General features: G+C 35.1%; 2 protein-coding genes across 2 annotated transcripts; both read left to right on the top strand.

The window, feature by feature from the left end:
• Positions 1–3,151: 3,151 nt before the first annotated feature.
• Positions 3,152–4,624, top strand: LOC115696310 (protein E6-like). Its single transcript, XM_030623216.2, has one exon. It carries the CDS (start codon positions 3,378–3,380, stop codon positions 4,269–4,271), a length of 894 nt encoding a protein of 297 aa, XP_030479076.1. The 5' UTR covers positions 3,152–3,377; the 3' UTR covers positions 4,272–4,624.
• Positions 4,625–12,458: 7,834 nt separating this feature from the next.
• LOC133039668 (uncharacterized) lies at positions 12,459–13,403 on the top strand. Its single transcript, XM_061118575.1, has one exon. The coding sequence runs from the start codon at positions 12,459–12,461 to the stop codon at positions 13,401–13,403; it is 945 nt and encodes a 314-aa protein (XP_060974558.1).
• The last annotated feature ends 4,844 nt before the right edge of the window (positions 13,404–18,247 follow it).

The raw sequence follows: 18,247 nt of genomic DNA, 5'->3' as shown, positions 1-18,247 counted from the left end.
AAAAAAATTCATGTGACAGTAAAATTGTAAACTTTTACTTAAAATCTAATATTTTTATAAAAAATTTCGTGTGACAGTAACATTGTAAACTTTTGTTCAAAATTCAGTATTTTTATAAGAACCCCTTTAATATAAGGTAAAAAATAAAAAAAATATGTGTAGTGAGTTTAAATTTAAATTGTAATATTTTAAATATAAAATATAAAAGAAATATGTGCAGTGAATTTAAATTTGAATTGCAATTTTTTTTTTTTAAAAAAATGAATAACACTTTCTGTTGTATAGTCATATTTAATATAATACTATGTTATTGTTACGTACATTGCACGTATACTTAGTTATATGTTTTTTTAAAAAAAAATATTTAAAGTTTTAAAATTTTTAAAAAACTAAATATAAAGTTAAAGAATATTAAAATTAAATATACTCTCAATATTAAAAATAGCAATAAAATATAATAATATTATAAATAATCTAAAATTGATATAAATTAAATTAATATAAGATAAATAATATCAATATTTATATATATTAAATTAACCTATAATAATATTACAAATAATTTAAATTTGATATAAATTCAATTAATTTAAAATAAAAAATATAAATATTTATATATATTAAATTAATCTATAATAATATTTATACATTTATAAAATTAACCCTACACGAATACTGTTAAATTTAACAAAATATTCTTAAAATATTTCGTTAAACTGACAAAATGGTTAGGTAACCAAACTTTATGTATAAATATATATAGCTATAATAACTTTATATTATAAACTATTTTCTTTATTTACAAGTATTATGTTTTTCTAGTTATTCCTAATATTTATTATATATTATAATATTAATTATATATTATAATATTAATCATATATATTTATTTATAATTTATTAAAAAATATATTAATATATGTGTGGATTGGATTAAAATTAGTTATATTTTTTTAGGTAAATTATCATTTAAGTGTAGATTTCAAAATTTTTGATTTAATCCAATCTACACAAATAGGATATCCATACTTTAAGATTAGATTTGATTGATTTTAGATTGTAGGAAATTAAATTGGATGGATATATTTTGAGCACCTCTGAGATCATGATTATTGATCATCATAATGTTATATATGTGAAGCATCAAATTATGACTCTATACATTATAATTATAAAAGTATTCGTATAAACAAATTGTAATAAATAATATTTAGATTTTATATAAATTAAAGAAGAAGCATCCTCATCATAAAATTACATATAATCACTATAAAAGTTTTTATTTTTAGCCACAAAGAAACTTATAACTAAAAATTAAAAAAGTTGTGACTAATAATAAATTATTTTTCTTATGTTATCACTAAAAGATCCGTGGTTAAATATATTAGCTACAAGAAACATTGTGACTAAATGTATTTTTAATCACAATAAGGTGCAAACAGAAAGATCGTGTAACTTGACAAGTGCAACCACGGCTGTTCAACCACAACTTATTCTTCTTCCTTCTCAGAGGTCGATTCAACAATTATGATTAAAATTAAATTAATCATAATTTATATTTAAATATTATGTTTTAATCACAAGTAATTTTTTGTTATACATTTAGTTGTACAAAATTTATATTGTGACAAAACTAAAGGTAGATTATTTTTTTTAATGAATATGTGTGTACATACTTATTTTCATTCCTTTCATGAGATCATAGAATTCACACAAAAATATACAATTAAGTTTAATAACACAATTAATTAGAACACATATATAATATATAAGATTTTAAATGGAACAAACATCTTATGTGTGTCACCAAGTCAAAGAAATTTATTTTAAATTAGCCACAATTTGATCAATGTGTTAACGATGGTCTTATCTTCTATAAACTTAATTGGAATCTCAAATTTTGTTCAAAATAATAATAATAAATTAATAAGTTAATAATTCACAGAAAATAATCAAAATTATAGAACCAGAGAAGAGATGGTCGTTACTTTAATTAATTAATACGTTTTTCACAACAATAATGTTTGTAATAATCGCAAATGTAGAATTGTTTGGTTAAATTTATGAATTAGAAATAGGGTAATTAAGGGAACGCGCTTAGGGTTAGAATTAGAGGCCTCTTGGCCATTATATGGGACCCACTCCCATTAAGTATTGTTGATATAACTAATGTTATTTGGACGGTGTATGTTTTAGTTTTCCATTATTACTAATTATTATTATTTTTATTAATTGTACAAAGAATTGTAAATTTGTATTAGACAAAGGGTAGAGGGCACATGGTGTATATGCACTACATACATGCCATAATTATTATGATATGTCCAACACCACTCATTCCACAATCCACGCATAATTGCTCGCCCACCATGCTCATGCTCTTATTCCCTTTTCCTATTCCTATTTCCATACCTTTTTTTCTTCCAAATCACTCTCTTGTTATTATTAGTCTTTCTTTAACCATTTTGCCTTTCTTCACTTTGTGACATCTAAAAATCATCACACCTTATTATATTTAATTTATTATATATAAAGTTTATATATTTACTGGAAAAAGAGATCATTCTATGTTGGGGTGCCCAAAGATACCCTGGCCTCATGATTTACATCACCATTTTGACCTAATATTGTTATGGCTACACTCTCTCTCTCTTTGTATCAGCTGCTTCGAACTTATATGTGATCATGACTTTTGGTTTATGTTAATTGTTTTTTTTTTGTTTTGGTTGGAAGCAACGAGAAGACAAGGCTAAGAACCAATATTACATTAAAAATAATACAATGTTGTTTGATTCCATATTATTTTATCTGACTGTTTTTGGAAGTAAAGTCCAAGTAAGATAGGCTTTGGATCAGAAAGATTAGCAGATAATTATGTTGTTTTCTACAAGATATATATGGTAGCTTTTTTGCACTCTTTCCACACCCTTGAAATAAATATAAAAATAAAAACCATAATAATATAAGAGCAATGGTAAAGGCAGTAGTGGTATTTAACATATCACCAAATATAATTTTTTTAATTACTGTAATTAAAAATTAAATATTAAATCTTATATATTCTAATTTCATAATTATTATTTAATATTACTAATTATTTACAAAGACATAATAATATAAAGAAACAAAAGCATAAAAGGAAAAGTGGTCTTTGTTGAAGTTTCGTCCCAGCTAGGGGGGGACCACAACCTCTATCGTCCTATTCGCACCTAATGAGTAGAAAAAATGGTTGTGGCAGATACACATACACTTATTCATCCTTGCTATAAATATATATATAGACATATATACATAGCACCATATCACTGAAGTGCTCCATCAACCCTCACTAATCCACACACACACTCTCTCTCTCTCTCTCACTAAAGCCACTAAGAATGGCTCACCTAAAACCAACTCTCTTCTTCTCTTTTCTCTTCCTCTTCCTACTATCTCACCCCATTGACGCCAGAGACAGCCAGTTCTTCAGCAAAGTCACGAACGACAACAACAATCAAGAAACGACAACAACAGTAGTAACTCCTAGAAACAACGACAACAAAGTTGACGATCACCAACCAGAGCCAACTTTCATCCCAGAAACACAAAACGACGGCTACGGCCTTTACGGCCACGAGTCCGGTCAGTTCCCACCTTCCGAAGAACACTTCACCACCACAAAGACCACCACCGGCGGCGCCCCTTACACCACCACCTCCGCCAACCCCGTCAGCACCTACGAGACCTACGAGCCATACACCACTCCCACCACTACTTACAAGCCCTACACCACTCCCATTGGCCGCCCGTACAGGACCGAGTCCGAAGAAGGGACCAACGACAACGCCCAGTTCTACAGCAACAACGAGAACGAGAATGAAAACGAGAACGACAGCTACAAGAACAATCACTATAACTACAACAGTGAGAATAGCTATAACACTAATTACAACAAGGTGAGGAACAACAATGGAAGAGGAAACGACAGGTCGTACAACCCCGAGAGACTAGGGATGAGTGACACCAGGTTCTTGGAGAACGGAAAGTACTTTTACGACCTGAACATGGAGAAGAATTATGATCCCAACTCCTACAGAAACTCCAGGGTGGTGGCCGAACCCAAGAACAACAATTGGTACAACAACAGGGAAAACGACAACAACAACTACTATGGCCACAATAGCAATGCGAACGACAGGTCGTACGAGATCAATAACAACAACCGCAACTCCTTTGAAGGGTATCAGAACCAGCGTGAGGATCAGTTCCAATACAACAATGAGGAGCCTTGATTATTGATCATTATCATCATCATTTATATTATATATGAAGGTTGCATTGCATGTGGTACCAAAAGAAGTGAACAGATAATGATATATATAATGTTCGTGTTTTTTTTTATTTAATTATTGATTATCATATGTCATCATTCAGAAAGGTGGACGTTTCATATATTTAAAAGAAAAAAGAAATTGTCATGGTTTAATTAAGTTGGAAAAAGGAATTTAAGGATATATATATAGGTTAATTTGAGGAGAGTTCTTATATTATGTGTTTTTCATTTTTGTAATATTTTGTTTTTGTGTTCTTGTCATCCTGCATACTTCTCCTAAATCCTAATAAATGTGAAATATGTGTTGCTTTAGTTTTTGTTAATCAATTAAAGAATGTTCAATATAGTGCCAACTGTACTACTTCAAAAAGGAACATGGCAGTTCTTAATGTCTTGCTCCTACTTTCATAAATGTTCCTTATACATTTATAAAGTAAAGCCCTTGTGGCCTATGGGGGCAGAAAGAGAGTCTCCATATTAAATGCAGTATGTATATAGACAGAGTTGAAGTTGTTTCGGCAGTTAATCTATATAAGTTCTAAGTAGTTGCAAGGGTCATCATACAAATATACAATATAGACCCAAGAAGAAAAAAGACGAGTACCTACAAAAGAAAAGGGGTAAAAAATATCAGCATAATCACTTTGCATTAAAGCAAAAGAAAAAGAAGGCATTCATCTTGTTTTTTTTTCTCCTTACCTTTTTTTTTCCCTCGGGTGATGGTTTAATTGATACCATGCATAATATTTTTATCCTTGATTATGATATAAAGAACATTTTATATAGGCTAGTTATAAATTAATATGGTGAAATATATTCGAACAACGTCTAACTTCTAATTTTCAAACTTCAAATTTGTGAATAAAACAAAGGGTAATGTCATCCTTATCCTTCCATAAAGAAGAAATTGGATATGAACTTTTCACAAGATGAACTTTATTTTCAAAAGTGATAGTTAGAGAGTTAGACCAAGCAAGAGCTAATTAGTTGGTGAACTAGTGACGCCACATTCAAACCCAAGAAAAAAAAAATTAAGGGGAGTTTAGCAATATTTTTTTTTATTTTTTAATCATAAAAATTAAAGTAAAATTTAGGTTACTTTTGGTAATACTTTTTTAATCAATGTTTTATTTTTTAATTAGAAAAGTAACAATATTTTCAAAAAACATGTCGTGTAAAATTGTTTTTACTTTATAATTTTTTAATTAAGAATCAAAATTTTATTTTAAAAATTTTGAAACAAAAAAATCTACTTTCAAAATTATTTTAAATATTTTTTTCTTAATTAATATTTTGGACTCCAAACCCAACCTGAACCTTGGGACATAAACTCCGGCCCCGACCCCAGTCCCGAACTCAAACCACGGCCCCAATCACAACGCGGACCTAAACTCAACTTAAATAAAATCGAAAAAATAAAAAAGAAAATGAAATTTTAGAACATACTTTTATTTTCTGTTTTTAAAATTAAAAAAATAAAATTAGTTATAAAATACATTTTTGGCTTTTAAATATAAAATTTTAAAAACATAAGATTTGCTTTCATTTTTGCGATTAAAAATTAAAAAACAAAAGTATTATCAAAGGCTCCCTTATATTTTTAAAATATTTTTTTTTTAAAAAAAAAAAAACAAAAATATGTTACTATTTTTTTTTTTTAATTTTAAAAGAAAAAAATAAAAGTGTTTTCAATAACTTTTATTTTCATTGTCTTTTTTTTAATTTTATTTAAGTCAGGTTCAGGTCCGAGTCTGGGGGCAGAGTCCGGGTCCTAAGGTCCAGGTTGGGAACAAAGTTCAAAACATTAATTAAGAAAAAAAAATTATTTAAAAAAAATTTGAAAGTGATTTTCTTTTAAAAAAAAAATAAATAAATTTTGATTCTCAATTAAAAAATTAAAAAGTGAAAAAAAAAATTAAAACATGTTTTTGGAAAATATTTTTACTTTTCTAATTAAAAAATAAAAAACTAATTAAAAATTGTTAACAAAGGGGGCATTTGCAGTAACACTTTTGTTTTTAATTTTGTAATCACAAAAATGAAAATTTTTAAAATTATGTTTTTAAAATAAAAAAAAAATGTGTTCTATAATCACTTTTGTTTTTTAATTTTAAAAATAAAAAATAAAAGTGTTCCATAACTTTTATTTATTTTTATTTTTTTAAGTCAGGTCTAGGTTCGGGTGTGGGGTCGAAGATCGTGGTTCGTGTCTGAGACTGGAGCCAAGGCTAGAGCCTGGGTTCCAACGTTTAGGTTAGGGTCAAAGTCTAAAATATTTATTAAAAAAACAAATATTTAAAAAAAAATTGAAAGTGATTTTTTATTTTGATTTTTTTTAAAATTTTGATTGTTAATTAAAAAATTAAAAAGTGAAAACAATTTTATAGAACACGTTTTTGAAAAATACTTTTACTTTTCTAATTAAATTAAGGGAATATACTCATTTAGTACTTTCTGTTTTTACGAAAAACATATTTGGTGTCTTGTATTTTCAATAATATTTAATTAGTACCTTATATTTTTAAATTGCATATTTGGTACCTAAAGTAAAATTTAATCAATACAATTTTATTAATTTAACCAAATAGATCTCAGTTATATGTAATTAAATAATTAGATTTAAATTGAGAATATATAAAATTTTAGACAGTTTGATTGTATTGATAAAATTTTATCAAAAAAATTTAAATTTAGAATACTAAATATGTATAATTATAAAAAATAGGTACTAAATAATCATTAATTAAAATACAACTACTTAAATTGTATTTAGATAAAATATAGAGTACCAAATGTGTAAACATCCTTACATAAATGAAAAATTGATTAAAAAGTTGTCTCTTAATTAAATAGAAGGGGCTTGAGTGATTAATTAATTGTGACTCTTGTAAGGCTAGGAGAAGATAATTAGTGTAGGATATATTTTATATATTTTTGGCCGTGATAGACGGACTCATGACTTTGTTTTTAGTTCACTATATATACAATGTCCACTTTGCTGCGCTCAAGTCAAGTTGGGATTGGGACTCTTGCTACTTTGACTACCTACGATCGATGCTTGTATATATATTTTAATAGATGATGAAAAGTATATGGTAATGTACATATCAATGAGCAGTGATATTACAAATTAATAATCTATATTATATAATATATAAATATTGTTGAGAATCTGCAGCTAAGATACAAAGATTAATACAAGCAAATTGTGGTATTTTGAAGTTTTCTTTTCTAATTTTCATCCACAAGAAAGTGGTATTTTTATAAACAACTTTCAACTTTCTTTCAGGTCCAACAAGCAAAGGCAACAAGAGTCAAAGACTCTTCAGTCACAACAAAGGGGTTCGGCCCATGGTGATGCCAGCCCAAGACAAGAAAGCAAACCCTATCCAACCTATAGGAGATTTTTTAAGGGAAAAAAATATAAATATGGGATTTATTGTTGCCTTTTACTTTTTTATGGAGAAAAAAATAAATGAAAAAGATATAGGAAAAAAATTAATTAAATGGAAAAATATGGGAATCCAAAAAACATATAAATATGCTTAAAATGGAAAATCCCATACTTTCCAAAACTGAAAACATAACAGAATCGCACAAATCCAGCCACGATTCGATCTCTCTCTCTCTCCCTACTCTCTGCGATTTTGTCTCCGATCATCATGTTCGAAATCGCACAATCACCAACCACGATCAGTCGACTGCAAACCGAACTCAATTGATCACTGCAAACCGAACTCAAACGCAACAGTCGACTCCGATCGTCTTCTCCAAAACCAGCAACGATTGCCGCCTCCGATCGTCTTCTCCAGCTGCGGACAGTTCTTCAACACATTCTACTCATCTCAAACGCAATCAACATGCACAGAAAGTCGATCTCAAAACCAAATATTTTCATCGACTGAAGACAGAGCTTCAGCAACGATCATCGACCTCCGATCGTCTTCTACAGCTCCGATCGTCTTCAGGTAATTTCTTCAATTGCTTCTGATCCTCTTCTTAACCTTCATAACCTGAAAAATCAATGGTAATTAAAATTGAAAACAAAAAACTGAAAAAACAAAATAAATTATACAAAGACATTACAGGTATATATGGATTAATGATATATAAACATTACACGACATTTTAATGAACAAATATAAAAAATAAATAATCGGTTAAAACAATGTACAAAATGAAGATCAACCATATGAAACACATACATAACAGGCAAAACAAATATATACCATAACCAAAATAACCAGTTAAAAATAGTAAAAAAATAATGAGAGTCACATTTAACAAAACATAACAACAAAAAAAAAAAACCGGTTACAAAAACAATCAAAAACGTGAAAAATAGTTAAAAACATATAACAAAACATACAATCAAAAAATAAAAATAAAAAAAACCAGTTAGAAAAAATAATTTTTACCAAAACAAACAAAACAACAACACCTAAAACCAGAAAACAAACCAAAAAACCAGTTAAAAATCTAACTTACACAATAAAACATAAAAATTAAATGAAACCAGTTACATTACATTTAACAATGCTAGAAGAAAAAAAAAATTAAAACAGATACAACAATATATATAACATAAAAAAAAATTCAGTTAAAACTTAAAAAACAGTTAAAAAAACTCACCTATAACATTGATTCTTTAAATACAATTTAAAAATAGCCGGTTCCAAATACAGAAATATAACAATATAATATTACTTTTGCATAAAAGAGTTAAAAAATAAAAGAGTTAAATAAAGTCACATATAACAAAATATAACAGAAAAAAACCGGTTAAAAGAACAATCAAAAACGTGAATGTTGGAATTATTTTACCAGAATCTTAGATCTACTCACAAGTATGTTGATTAACATCCTAAATATGAACTTCTAAAACGATTATAAGTAAACACATATAAAGTATGAAGAACCTTACATTGTGTGCAGCGGAATAATATGTCTCCTTCCACTCAGATCTCTAACCCTTGTATCCTTTCTGTCGCAGAGTATTATCAAGATCTGAGCCCGAATATCCTTCTTTGTTGAATCTGGATTCTTCACGATCTTCCACACTATGATTGAGGTACCACTTGCTGTGTGTGGGCACTACTCTATCACTAAGGGGTTTCGAAACAACCAAAGAAGAACAAGAAAGAGAGGTGGCGACTAGGTTTAGAAAGATGGCTCAGGTTTTCTCTGAAAGGAATAAGATGCATGTTCTAGTTTCCTGAATCCATCACTTTCTATTTATAGAATACCACATAGGGTTAGGTTTGAATTATATATGTAATGACCGCTCTACTAATATGGATTAGTAAAGGCAATTAGCACTAATTTTTTATTATTTTATTATTATTTGTGAATTAATTTTTAATATGAACCCCAATATTTAGAAATAGATATTAGAGTTATAATTTCTCAATTTCAGAGATTTTATTAAACTCTAGGGGTATTATTTAGCTTATATGTGAAATATGTCAATTTTGTAATTTTTGCTCGGCGACAACGGAAAATGCGATGGATGGCTAGATTGATCACATGGGTAAGTTTAGAACCCTATTTCATAGTGGGAAATAATTTAGAGAAAATAAATTATCGGGATTGAGCGGGGTTATGGATTTTGACCATTTTACCCCTAGCTTTAGAAATACCTAAGTTATATCTTTAAGGGCATTTTTGGCATATAAAAAGAAACAAAAGATAGGTGGTGTAGTGGCCAAAAATTGCTCTAAGCCCAATGAAAAGGCCCAACGATCGAAGTACTTACAAAGCCCACTTATATAAGTTAGAAACAAAGAACCCATAAGCTCAGTGGCTCACATGGGCCACGCCCAATCCATGCCTTTTGGGTCATACCCATATTCGAATGTCCAGCCCGCAATAAAGCCTGTTTTAAAGTGTAATGTTAGGGTTGACGCGTGGAGGAAGAAGAACGTTAAGTTTCCTAACTAACCCACGAAAATAGCGATCTTCCCTAGCATAGCGGAGCGAGAGTATCAACCCTCTGAGTGATACGCTAATGGGAGGGCGCTCATTCAGGAACGAACCTAAAAGATGACGCTCATCCCTAAAGAAGTGGGGGAAGACCGTTTCTCTAGGGACAGACCACGTTTCAAGAGGTAGTCGTTTTCCTAAGATAATAAATAGGCCCACACTGGGACTGAGAGAGAGGAAGAAGGATAGACGAATATTCACTCTCTCTCTCTATAGTTTTACTACCAAACTTATTATTTCTCTACGATCTGACATACTCTTTCTCATTCCGGTGAGCGAGGTTTGACCGTGGATCACCACATAACCATGAACACAGGAAGTATTTATTTACATTTCTTGTTTTCTTTTCTACTTCGCACTATAAATTTACTGACTTGACCGTCGGAGTGCCTTCGGCCGGTACCACCCCGGTGTCCCAAGGTTTTACGGTCATCCTTTGTCTTTGTTCCGCAGGTTGTCGGTGCCCACAAACGCTCATTCCGATGATTGTAGATTTTAGCGTCTACAATTTGGCGCCCACCGTGGGGCCCTGACAAACTGACTGTGAGCAAGGCGATCTATCATTACCACACTTCAAATGGCAGAAGAAGGAGAGTTTGTTGCCCAAGAACAACCCAATGTCAATGAACAGCTTGCCACGATAATGGCCCAGATGCGCGAGATGGCTGAGCGAATTGGAGTTCTGGAGCGAGAAAATGCAGCCTTTAAGGAGGAGAACGCAACATTTAGGAGTGAAAATGCCACAATAAAATCACAAATGGAGTCACTGAAGGCTACCATGACAACTTCCAGTGTTGCTCAAAGTCGGTTCCGAGTTCCAATTGCACCAATGGCATCACTAGACTCAACTCCTATAAGAACAGAGACCCAAGTCTCTGATCAACAAACACTTGGAGGAACATCGACTCCAACGTTAGGAAGTCATTCTGTCGTAGGAGGTTCTCAACCTCAACAATCTGAACATACTGATATGCAAACAGATGGGACAAACTCTGGAGGTCTAACGACCAACAATGTTGCCTCCGACCTGCCTACGGTCAGTCTTCCTACAACTGGTCTGCCTACGGTCAGCCTTCCTGCAACTGGCCTGCCTACGGTCAGCCTTCCTACAACTAGCCTGCCTATAGTCAGCCCCCCATCGACTAGCAATTTGGGGGTTGGCACTACAACATCTGATCCTCCAAAAACGTCTCCTCTTGAAGGACTCCCACCATCACAGGTAACTGCCACACAGGCTATGCTAAACTCTAACCTGAATCCATCTTCTGTTGATGCAGGTCATACCACCATTCATACTCTAACTCAGGAGGATTTGATTGAACGAGCGATCGCTCGAAGGTTCGAAGGGATGGAAGCAATGATCCAACGTATCCCAGGGGTTCCAACACCAATAAAGAAAAGTTTGCCTAGCAGTTTTGCTGACTCACCTTTTGTTGACGCCATTGCATTGGTCGAGATGCCAAAGAAGTTTGTGTTCCCATTAATGAGGATGTACGACGGAACAAGCGATCCAAACGATCATATAGCCAGTTATAAACAAAGGATGTTCACTGCCGCCATCCCTCGCGAGTTGCGCGAGGCATGCATGTGTAAGGGGTTTGGGTCTAGCTTGGCTGGCCCAGCCCTCCAATGGTACACGAATTTACCCAATAATTCGATTTCTTCTTTTGCTCAGTTAAGGGATGTTTTTGTAGAACAATTTGCGAGCAGCAGGAAATTGGAGAAACTCTTAGATGACCTATACCGCATCAAACAAAGGAGAGGCGAATCCTTACGAGACTATGTGGCCAGATTCAATGCTGAAAAAGTTTCCATCACAGCATGCAACGTGGACACAGCCATTACCGCCTTCCGTAAAGGCCTGCAGGTAGAATCTGATCTTTACAAAGAACTCACAAAATATCCATGCAGGACAATGGAGGACGTGCTTGCCAAAGCTTGGGCGCAGATCAAGTGGGAGGAAGACGAATCCAATAGACAATCGACAACATCATACTCTTACTCTCGCGACAGTAGAGTACCGAAGAGGGTAGAGCGACGATAGTCCTACCATTATTCAGAACCTTATCCAACAAACAGATCACGGTCATACAGAGATAGCGAGAACTCCAACCAATCACACAGATCAAGAGATTACATTGCAAAGACAACACTACCTCGGCGGATGAGGGAATCAGACAAGGGACCGATTCCTGAATACAACCTGAACATTAGCCCTGTCAAAATAGTTGCAGTAATGAAAGGAATGGGAAGCCAAGTCAAGTGGCCTGAAAAGATTAAAAAGCCAGCAGCAATGCGCGACATGACAAAGTGGTGTGAATTTCATAATGACCACGGACATACCACTCCAGAATGCATAGCATTAAGATATGAAGTGGCTGGACTCTTGCGCAAAGGTCAATTGCGAGATTTTTTATCAGACAAGGGGAAGATGACCGTGACGGAAGCAGATAAGAGGCCAACAACACCACCAGAACCACCGCAGCACACCCGGACATGTAATGTCATCTCCGGAGGGTCAGAGGTCAGCGGCGTAACATACTCAGCCGCTAAGAGGCATGCACATGAAATAGTCGGGACAGATGGTAGACCAAAGAAACAACCATCAGCCTATAACGGCCAGACCATCAGCTTCGTGGATGACGAAGCTTCAGATTTGCTCAATCCTCACCATGATGCTTTAGTCATTTCTTTATTTATTTCGAATTATTTTACTAAACGTATACTGATCGATAACGGTAGCTCTGCTAACATCTTATTTTTGAATGCTCTTAGGGAGATGGGGATCGACGAGGCCACCATCATCCGTAAATCCACAGTATTGGTTGGGTTCAGTGGAGAGCAGAAACAATCAGTCGGCGAGGTCACACTCCACGTTTATGCAGAAGGAGTCAACCTACAGACGAAGTTCCTTGTAGTTGACTCTCCATCAGCTTATAATGCAATCTTGGGCCGACCGTGGATCCATTCCATGAAAGCCGTGCCATCCACATACCACCAAGTGATCAGGTTCCCAACCAAGTGGGGAGTGAAAGAAATATGGGGAGCCCAAAAAACTGCTCGAGATTGTTATCAAAACTCGCTAAAAGAGAAATCGGCAACATTATAGCAACTACAGCAGTCTAGTCCGACCTTTGCACCGGATGAACCCAGTATGGAAGACCTAGATGACGTGTGCATTAGCAAGGAGTTCCCAAACCATAAAGTCCAGATTGGAACAAAGCTTACACCTGAGTTTCGAGCCAGGCTGATCGAATTCTTAATCAAACGCCATCACTGCTTTGCATGGTCCCATGAGGACATGACATGTATTGATTCTAACATTATTGTTCACAAGTTGCAGGTTGACCCTGATTACCCACCGGTCAGGCAAAAAAGACGTAAATTCACACCCGATCGCAACAAGGTGATAAATGAGGAGATACAAAAACTAATCGACGTGGGATCAGTCAGGGAGGTTGACTATCCTGACTGGTTAGCAAACGTAGTAGTTGTGAAGAAGAAGAATGGAAAGTGGAGGGTATGTATCGACTTTACTGATCTCAACAAGGCATGTCCGAAGGATTCGTTTCCACTTCCTCACATTGACATGATGGTAGATGCAACAGCTGGACATGAATTGTTGAGTTTCATGGATGCTTTCTCTGGATATAACCAAATCTTAATGCATCCCAATGATCAAGAAAAAACATCATTCATAACTGAGAGAGGGACTTTTTGCTACAAAGTCATGCCGTTCGGACTAAAGAATGCTGGGGCCACGTACCAAAGGTTGGTCAATCGAATGTTTACCGACATGCTTGGAAAGACGATGGAAGTTTACATTGACGACATGCTTGTCAAATCTTTAGCAGCAGAGAATCACCTCGATCACCTCAAGCAAGCATTCCAGGTATTAGAAAAATACAATATGAAACTTAATCCTACTAAATGCTCTTTTGGTGTCTCTTCAGGAAAATTCTTAGGTTACCTCGTCACAAAAAGAGGGATCGAAGCAAATCCAGACCAGATACGATCAATCCAAAATATACAATCTCCAAAGTCAATCAAAGATATTCAACGTCTCAACGGAAGGATAGCAGCGCTCAGCCGTTTCATTTCAAAGTCATCCGACCGCTGCCACTTATTCTTTTCAACTCTTAGAAAGACCAAAGACTTTGTGTGGACGGAGGAATGCGAAGAAGCGCTAAGACAACTCAAGAGCTATCTCAGCTCCCCTCCACTCCTAGCAAAGCCTAAGGATGGAGAAACGCTGTACATGTATCTGGCAGTTTCAGAAGCAGCGGTCAGCGCCGCACTAGTTCGAGAAGATGAAGGAAAGCAACAACCGATTTACTACGTTTCGAAGACATTGCTAGATGCTGAAACAAGATACACTCAGCTGGAAAAATTGGCCTTAGCACTTGTCACAGCAGGACGCAAGCTCAGGCCCTATTTCCAGTGTCATCCCATAGTGGTGCTAACCCAATACCCACTCCGTAGCATTCTACACAAACCGGAACTTTCTGGACGCATGACCAAATGGGCTGTTGAGCTCAGTGAATACTAACATATCAACCGAGGACAGCCATCAAGTCACAGGTATTGGCAGATTTTATTGCTGACTTTTCTTGTGTTGGATAGGTACAAGCTGAAAAGGAATTATTATGCTTAAACGAGCAAACCAACTCGACATGGATGCTAGCAGTAGATGGATCAAGCAATAGTAAGGGGAGTGGCCTAGGAATCGTCCTTACCTCCCCTCAAGGAGATGTTATCCAGCGGGCGATCAGATGTGACTTCAAACTTACCAACAATGAGGCTGAATACGAGGCGTTGATCGCTGGGCTAGATCTATCCATTGAGTTGAATGCCAAAACCATTGAAGTCATGTCAGATTCTCAACTTATCGTAAACCAACTCAACGGGTCATACCAGGCCAAAGATTCAAAAATGGCATCCTATCTCCAGATTGTTCAAGATAAGATTTCAAGATTCACAAAATTCACCATTAACCAAGTGCCGAGACTAGAGAACAACCACGCCGACGCTCTTGCTAATCTCGGCTCATCCATTCAAATCAAAGATGGAGTCACCATTCCCTGTGGTGATAATGCAATGGCCAGCGACATGGAAGCCCAACGAAGATGTAAAAAGTTTGAATGAACAAGACAACTGGATGAAGCCAATAATGCGGTACCTAGAGGATGGAACTCTACCACATGACAAGAACGAGTCAAGAAAACTAAGAGCTAAAGCGGCCAGATTTACACTATACAATGGGAAACTCTATAGACGATCATTCTCAGGACCATTACTCAGATGTCTATTACCAGCTGAATCCAATTACATTCTCCAAGAGCTACATCAAGGTGAATGCGGAAACCACTCAGGCCATCGGAGTTTATGCAACAAAGCTCTAACAATAGGCTACTATTGGCCAACCATGCGAGCGGACTCCTATAATTTTGTTCATTAATGCGACAAGTGCGAAAGGTTTGCTCAAATATCTCATTTACCTCCAGAGAAGCTCCACTCTTCACTTACACCGTGGCCATTTATGAGATGGGGGATGGACATTGTAGGCAAGATGCCAACTGCTCCAGGGCAGAGGGTATTCATGCTAGCCTTAACTGACTACTTCACCAAATGGGTAGAAGCTGAAGCCTTCGCACAAGTTAGGGATCGAGAGGTAAAAAACTTTATCTGGAAAAATATAATATGCAGGTTCGGAATTCCAAAGGAGATAGTTACGGACAACGGTTCACAGTTCATAAGCCAAGATTTCCAAAGCTTTTGTGCAGAATGGGGGATACAATTATCATTCTCAACACCACGATACCCTCAAGCAAACGGACAAGCAGAATCAACCAACAAGACAATAGTCAACACACTCAAAAAACGTCTAGAGAAAGCCAAAGGGAGATGGGCAGATGAATTACCGAAGTCTTGTGGTCTTACCTGGGACAACAGCAAAGACCTCGACTGGAGAGACCCCATTTGCATTGACATATGGAACTGAAGCGGTCATCCCAGCAGAAATCGAAATACCAACCATCAGATATGAACACTCCACGGATGATCTAAATCAACAGACCATGAACACAGAACTTGATTTGTTAGACGAAAAGAGAGAACAAGCACTTATCAGAATAGCAGCATACCAGCAAAAGGTGGCCCAACATTTCAATAAGAACATTAGGGTCCGACAATTCAAGGAAGGAGAATGGGTACTACGACGAGTGTTCCAAAACACGAAGGAAGAAGGAGCAGGCAAGTTAGGACCCAATTGGGAGGGGCCTTACCAAATTACAAAGATAGTTGGCCAAGGAGCATACAAACTCCGAGCAGCAGATGGAAGAAACATAGGAAATAGCTGGAATGCCATACACCTTAAGAAATACCATTTCTAATCACATGTATGGCAAAACAATGCCCCCCCTTGTACACTGTCATTCTACATAGTGGATTTTCGCATGCTCCGCCCGTGGTTTTTTCCCGAAAGGGTTTCCACGTAAATACCTGTGTCAATTGTTTTAAGTGTTTGTTATATTTTGGAGCTCAAAAACGTAAAATAAAAGTAATAACAAGTGAGCCACGCTCAACCAGAATATTCACTTACAAAGTAAGTAATAGGAGCTACGCTCAACTCAGATATTCACTTAAAAAGTAAGTAATATGAGCTACGCTCAACCCGACTTTTCACTTATAAAATAGGTGACATTACGCTCATCCCAAATATTCACTTATAAAATAAGTGACATGAGCTACGCTCAACCCAACTATTCACTTACAAAGTAAGTAATAGGAGCTACGCTCAACCCAACTTTTCACTTATAAAATAAGTGATAAGAGCTACGCTCAACCCAACTTTTCACTTATAAAACAAGTGACATGAGCTACGCTCAACCCAACTATTCACTTACAAAGTAAGTAATAGGAGCTACGCTCAACCCAACTATTCACTTAAAAAGTAAGTAATAGGAGCTACGCTTAACCCAACTTTTCACTTATAAAATAGGTGACATGAGCTACGCTCATCCCAAATATTCACTTATAAAATAAGTGACATGAGCTACGCTCAACCCAACTATTCACTTAAAAAGTAAGTAATAGGAGCTACGCTCAACCCAACTTTTCACTTATAAAATAGGTGACATGAGCTACGCTCATCCCAAATATCCACTTATAAAATAAGTGACATGAGCTACGCTCAACCCAACTATTCACTTAAAAAGTAAGTAATATGAGCTACGCTCAACCCAACTTTTCACTTATAAAATAGGTGACATGAGCTACGCTCATCCCAAATATTCACTTATAAAATAAGTGACATGAGCTACGCTCAACCCAACTACTCACTTACAAAGTAAGTAATAGGAGCTACGCTCAACCCAACTTTTCACTTATAAAATAAGTGATAAGAGCTACGCTCAACCCAACTTTTCACTTATAAAACAAGTGACATGAGCTACGCTCAACCCAACTATTCACTTACAAAGTATGTAATAGGAGCTACGCTCAACCCAACTTTTCACTTATAAAACAAGTGACATGAGCTACGCTCAACCCAACTATTCACTTACAAAGTAAGTAATAGGAGCTACGCTCAACCCAGCTTTTCACTTATAAAATAAGTAACATGAGCTACGCTCAACCCAACTATTCACTTACAAAGTAAGTATTAGGAGCTACGCTCAACCCACGCTCAACCCAACTATTCACTTATAAAGTAAGTGATAGGAATTACACTCAACACAAGTATTCACTCACAAATTAAGTGATAAGGGTTGCGACCAACCCACCTATTCATCTATAAACTCAAGCCTTCAGAATTGCGTTCAATCGTAACTAAATATAAAATTTACTCAACAGTGTTACGGTCAGCCAAGTGCGATGTACTCAGTCAAGCTGTTCCAAAGTCTAAGTTTTAGTGACCCTCACTAAGACTTAGACTAGGGGATATAGTACATG

This window comes from Cannabis sativa, chromosome 7, assembly GCF_029168945.1.
Source record: "Cannabis sativa cultivar Pink pepper isolate KNU-18-1 chromosome 7, ASM2916894v1, whole genome shotgun sequence".
NCBI lineage: Eukaryota > Viridiplantae > Streptophyta > Magnoliopsida > Rosales > Cannabaceae > Cannabis > Cannabis sativa.
Note: the sequence above shows the minus strand (reverse complement) of the source record. Positions and strands in the feature narration are given on the sequence as shown.

Bases quoted from the DNA above. Each gene is read 5' to 3' on its own strand.
- LOC133039668 (XM_061118575.1), top strand. From the start codon at position 12,459: ATGAGGGAATCAGACAAGGGACCGATTCCTGAATACAACCTGAACATT.
- LOC115696310 (XM_030623216.2), top strand. From the start codon at position 3,378: ATGGCTCACCTAAAACCAACTCTCTTCTTCTCTTTTCTCTTCCTCTTC.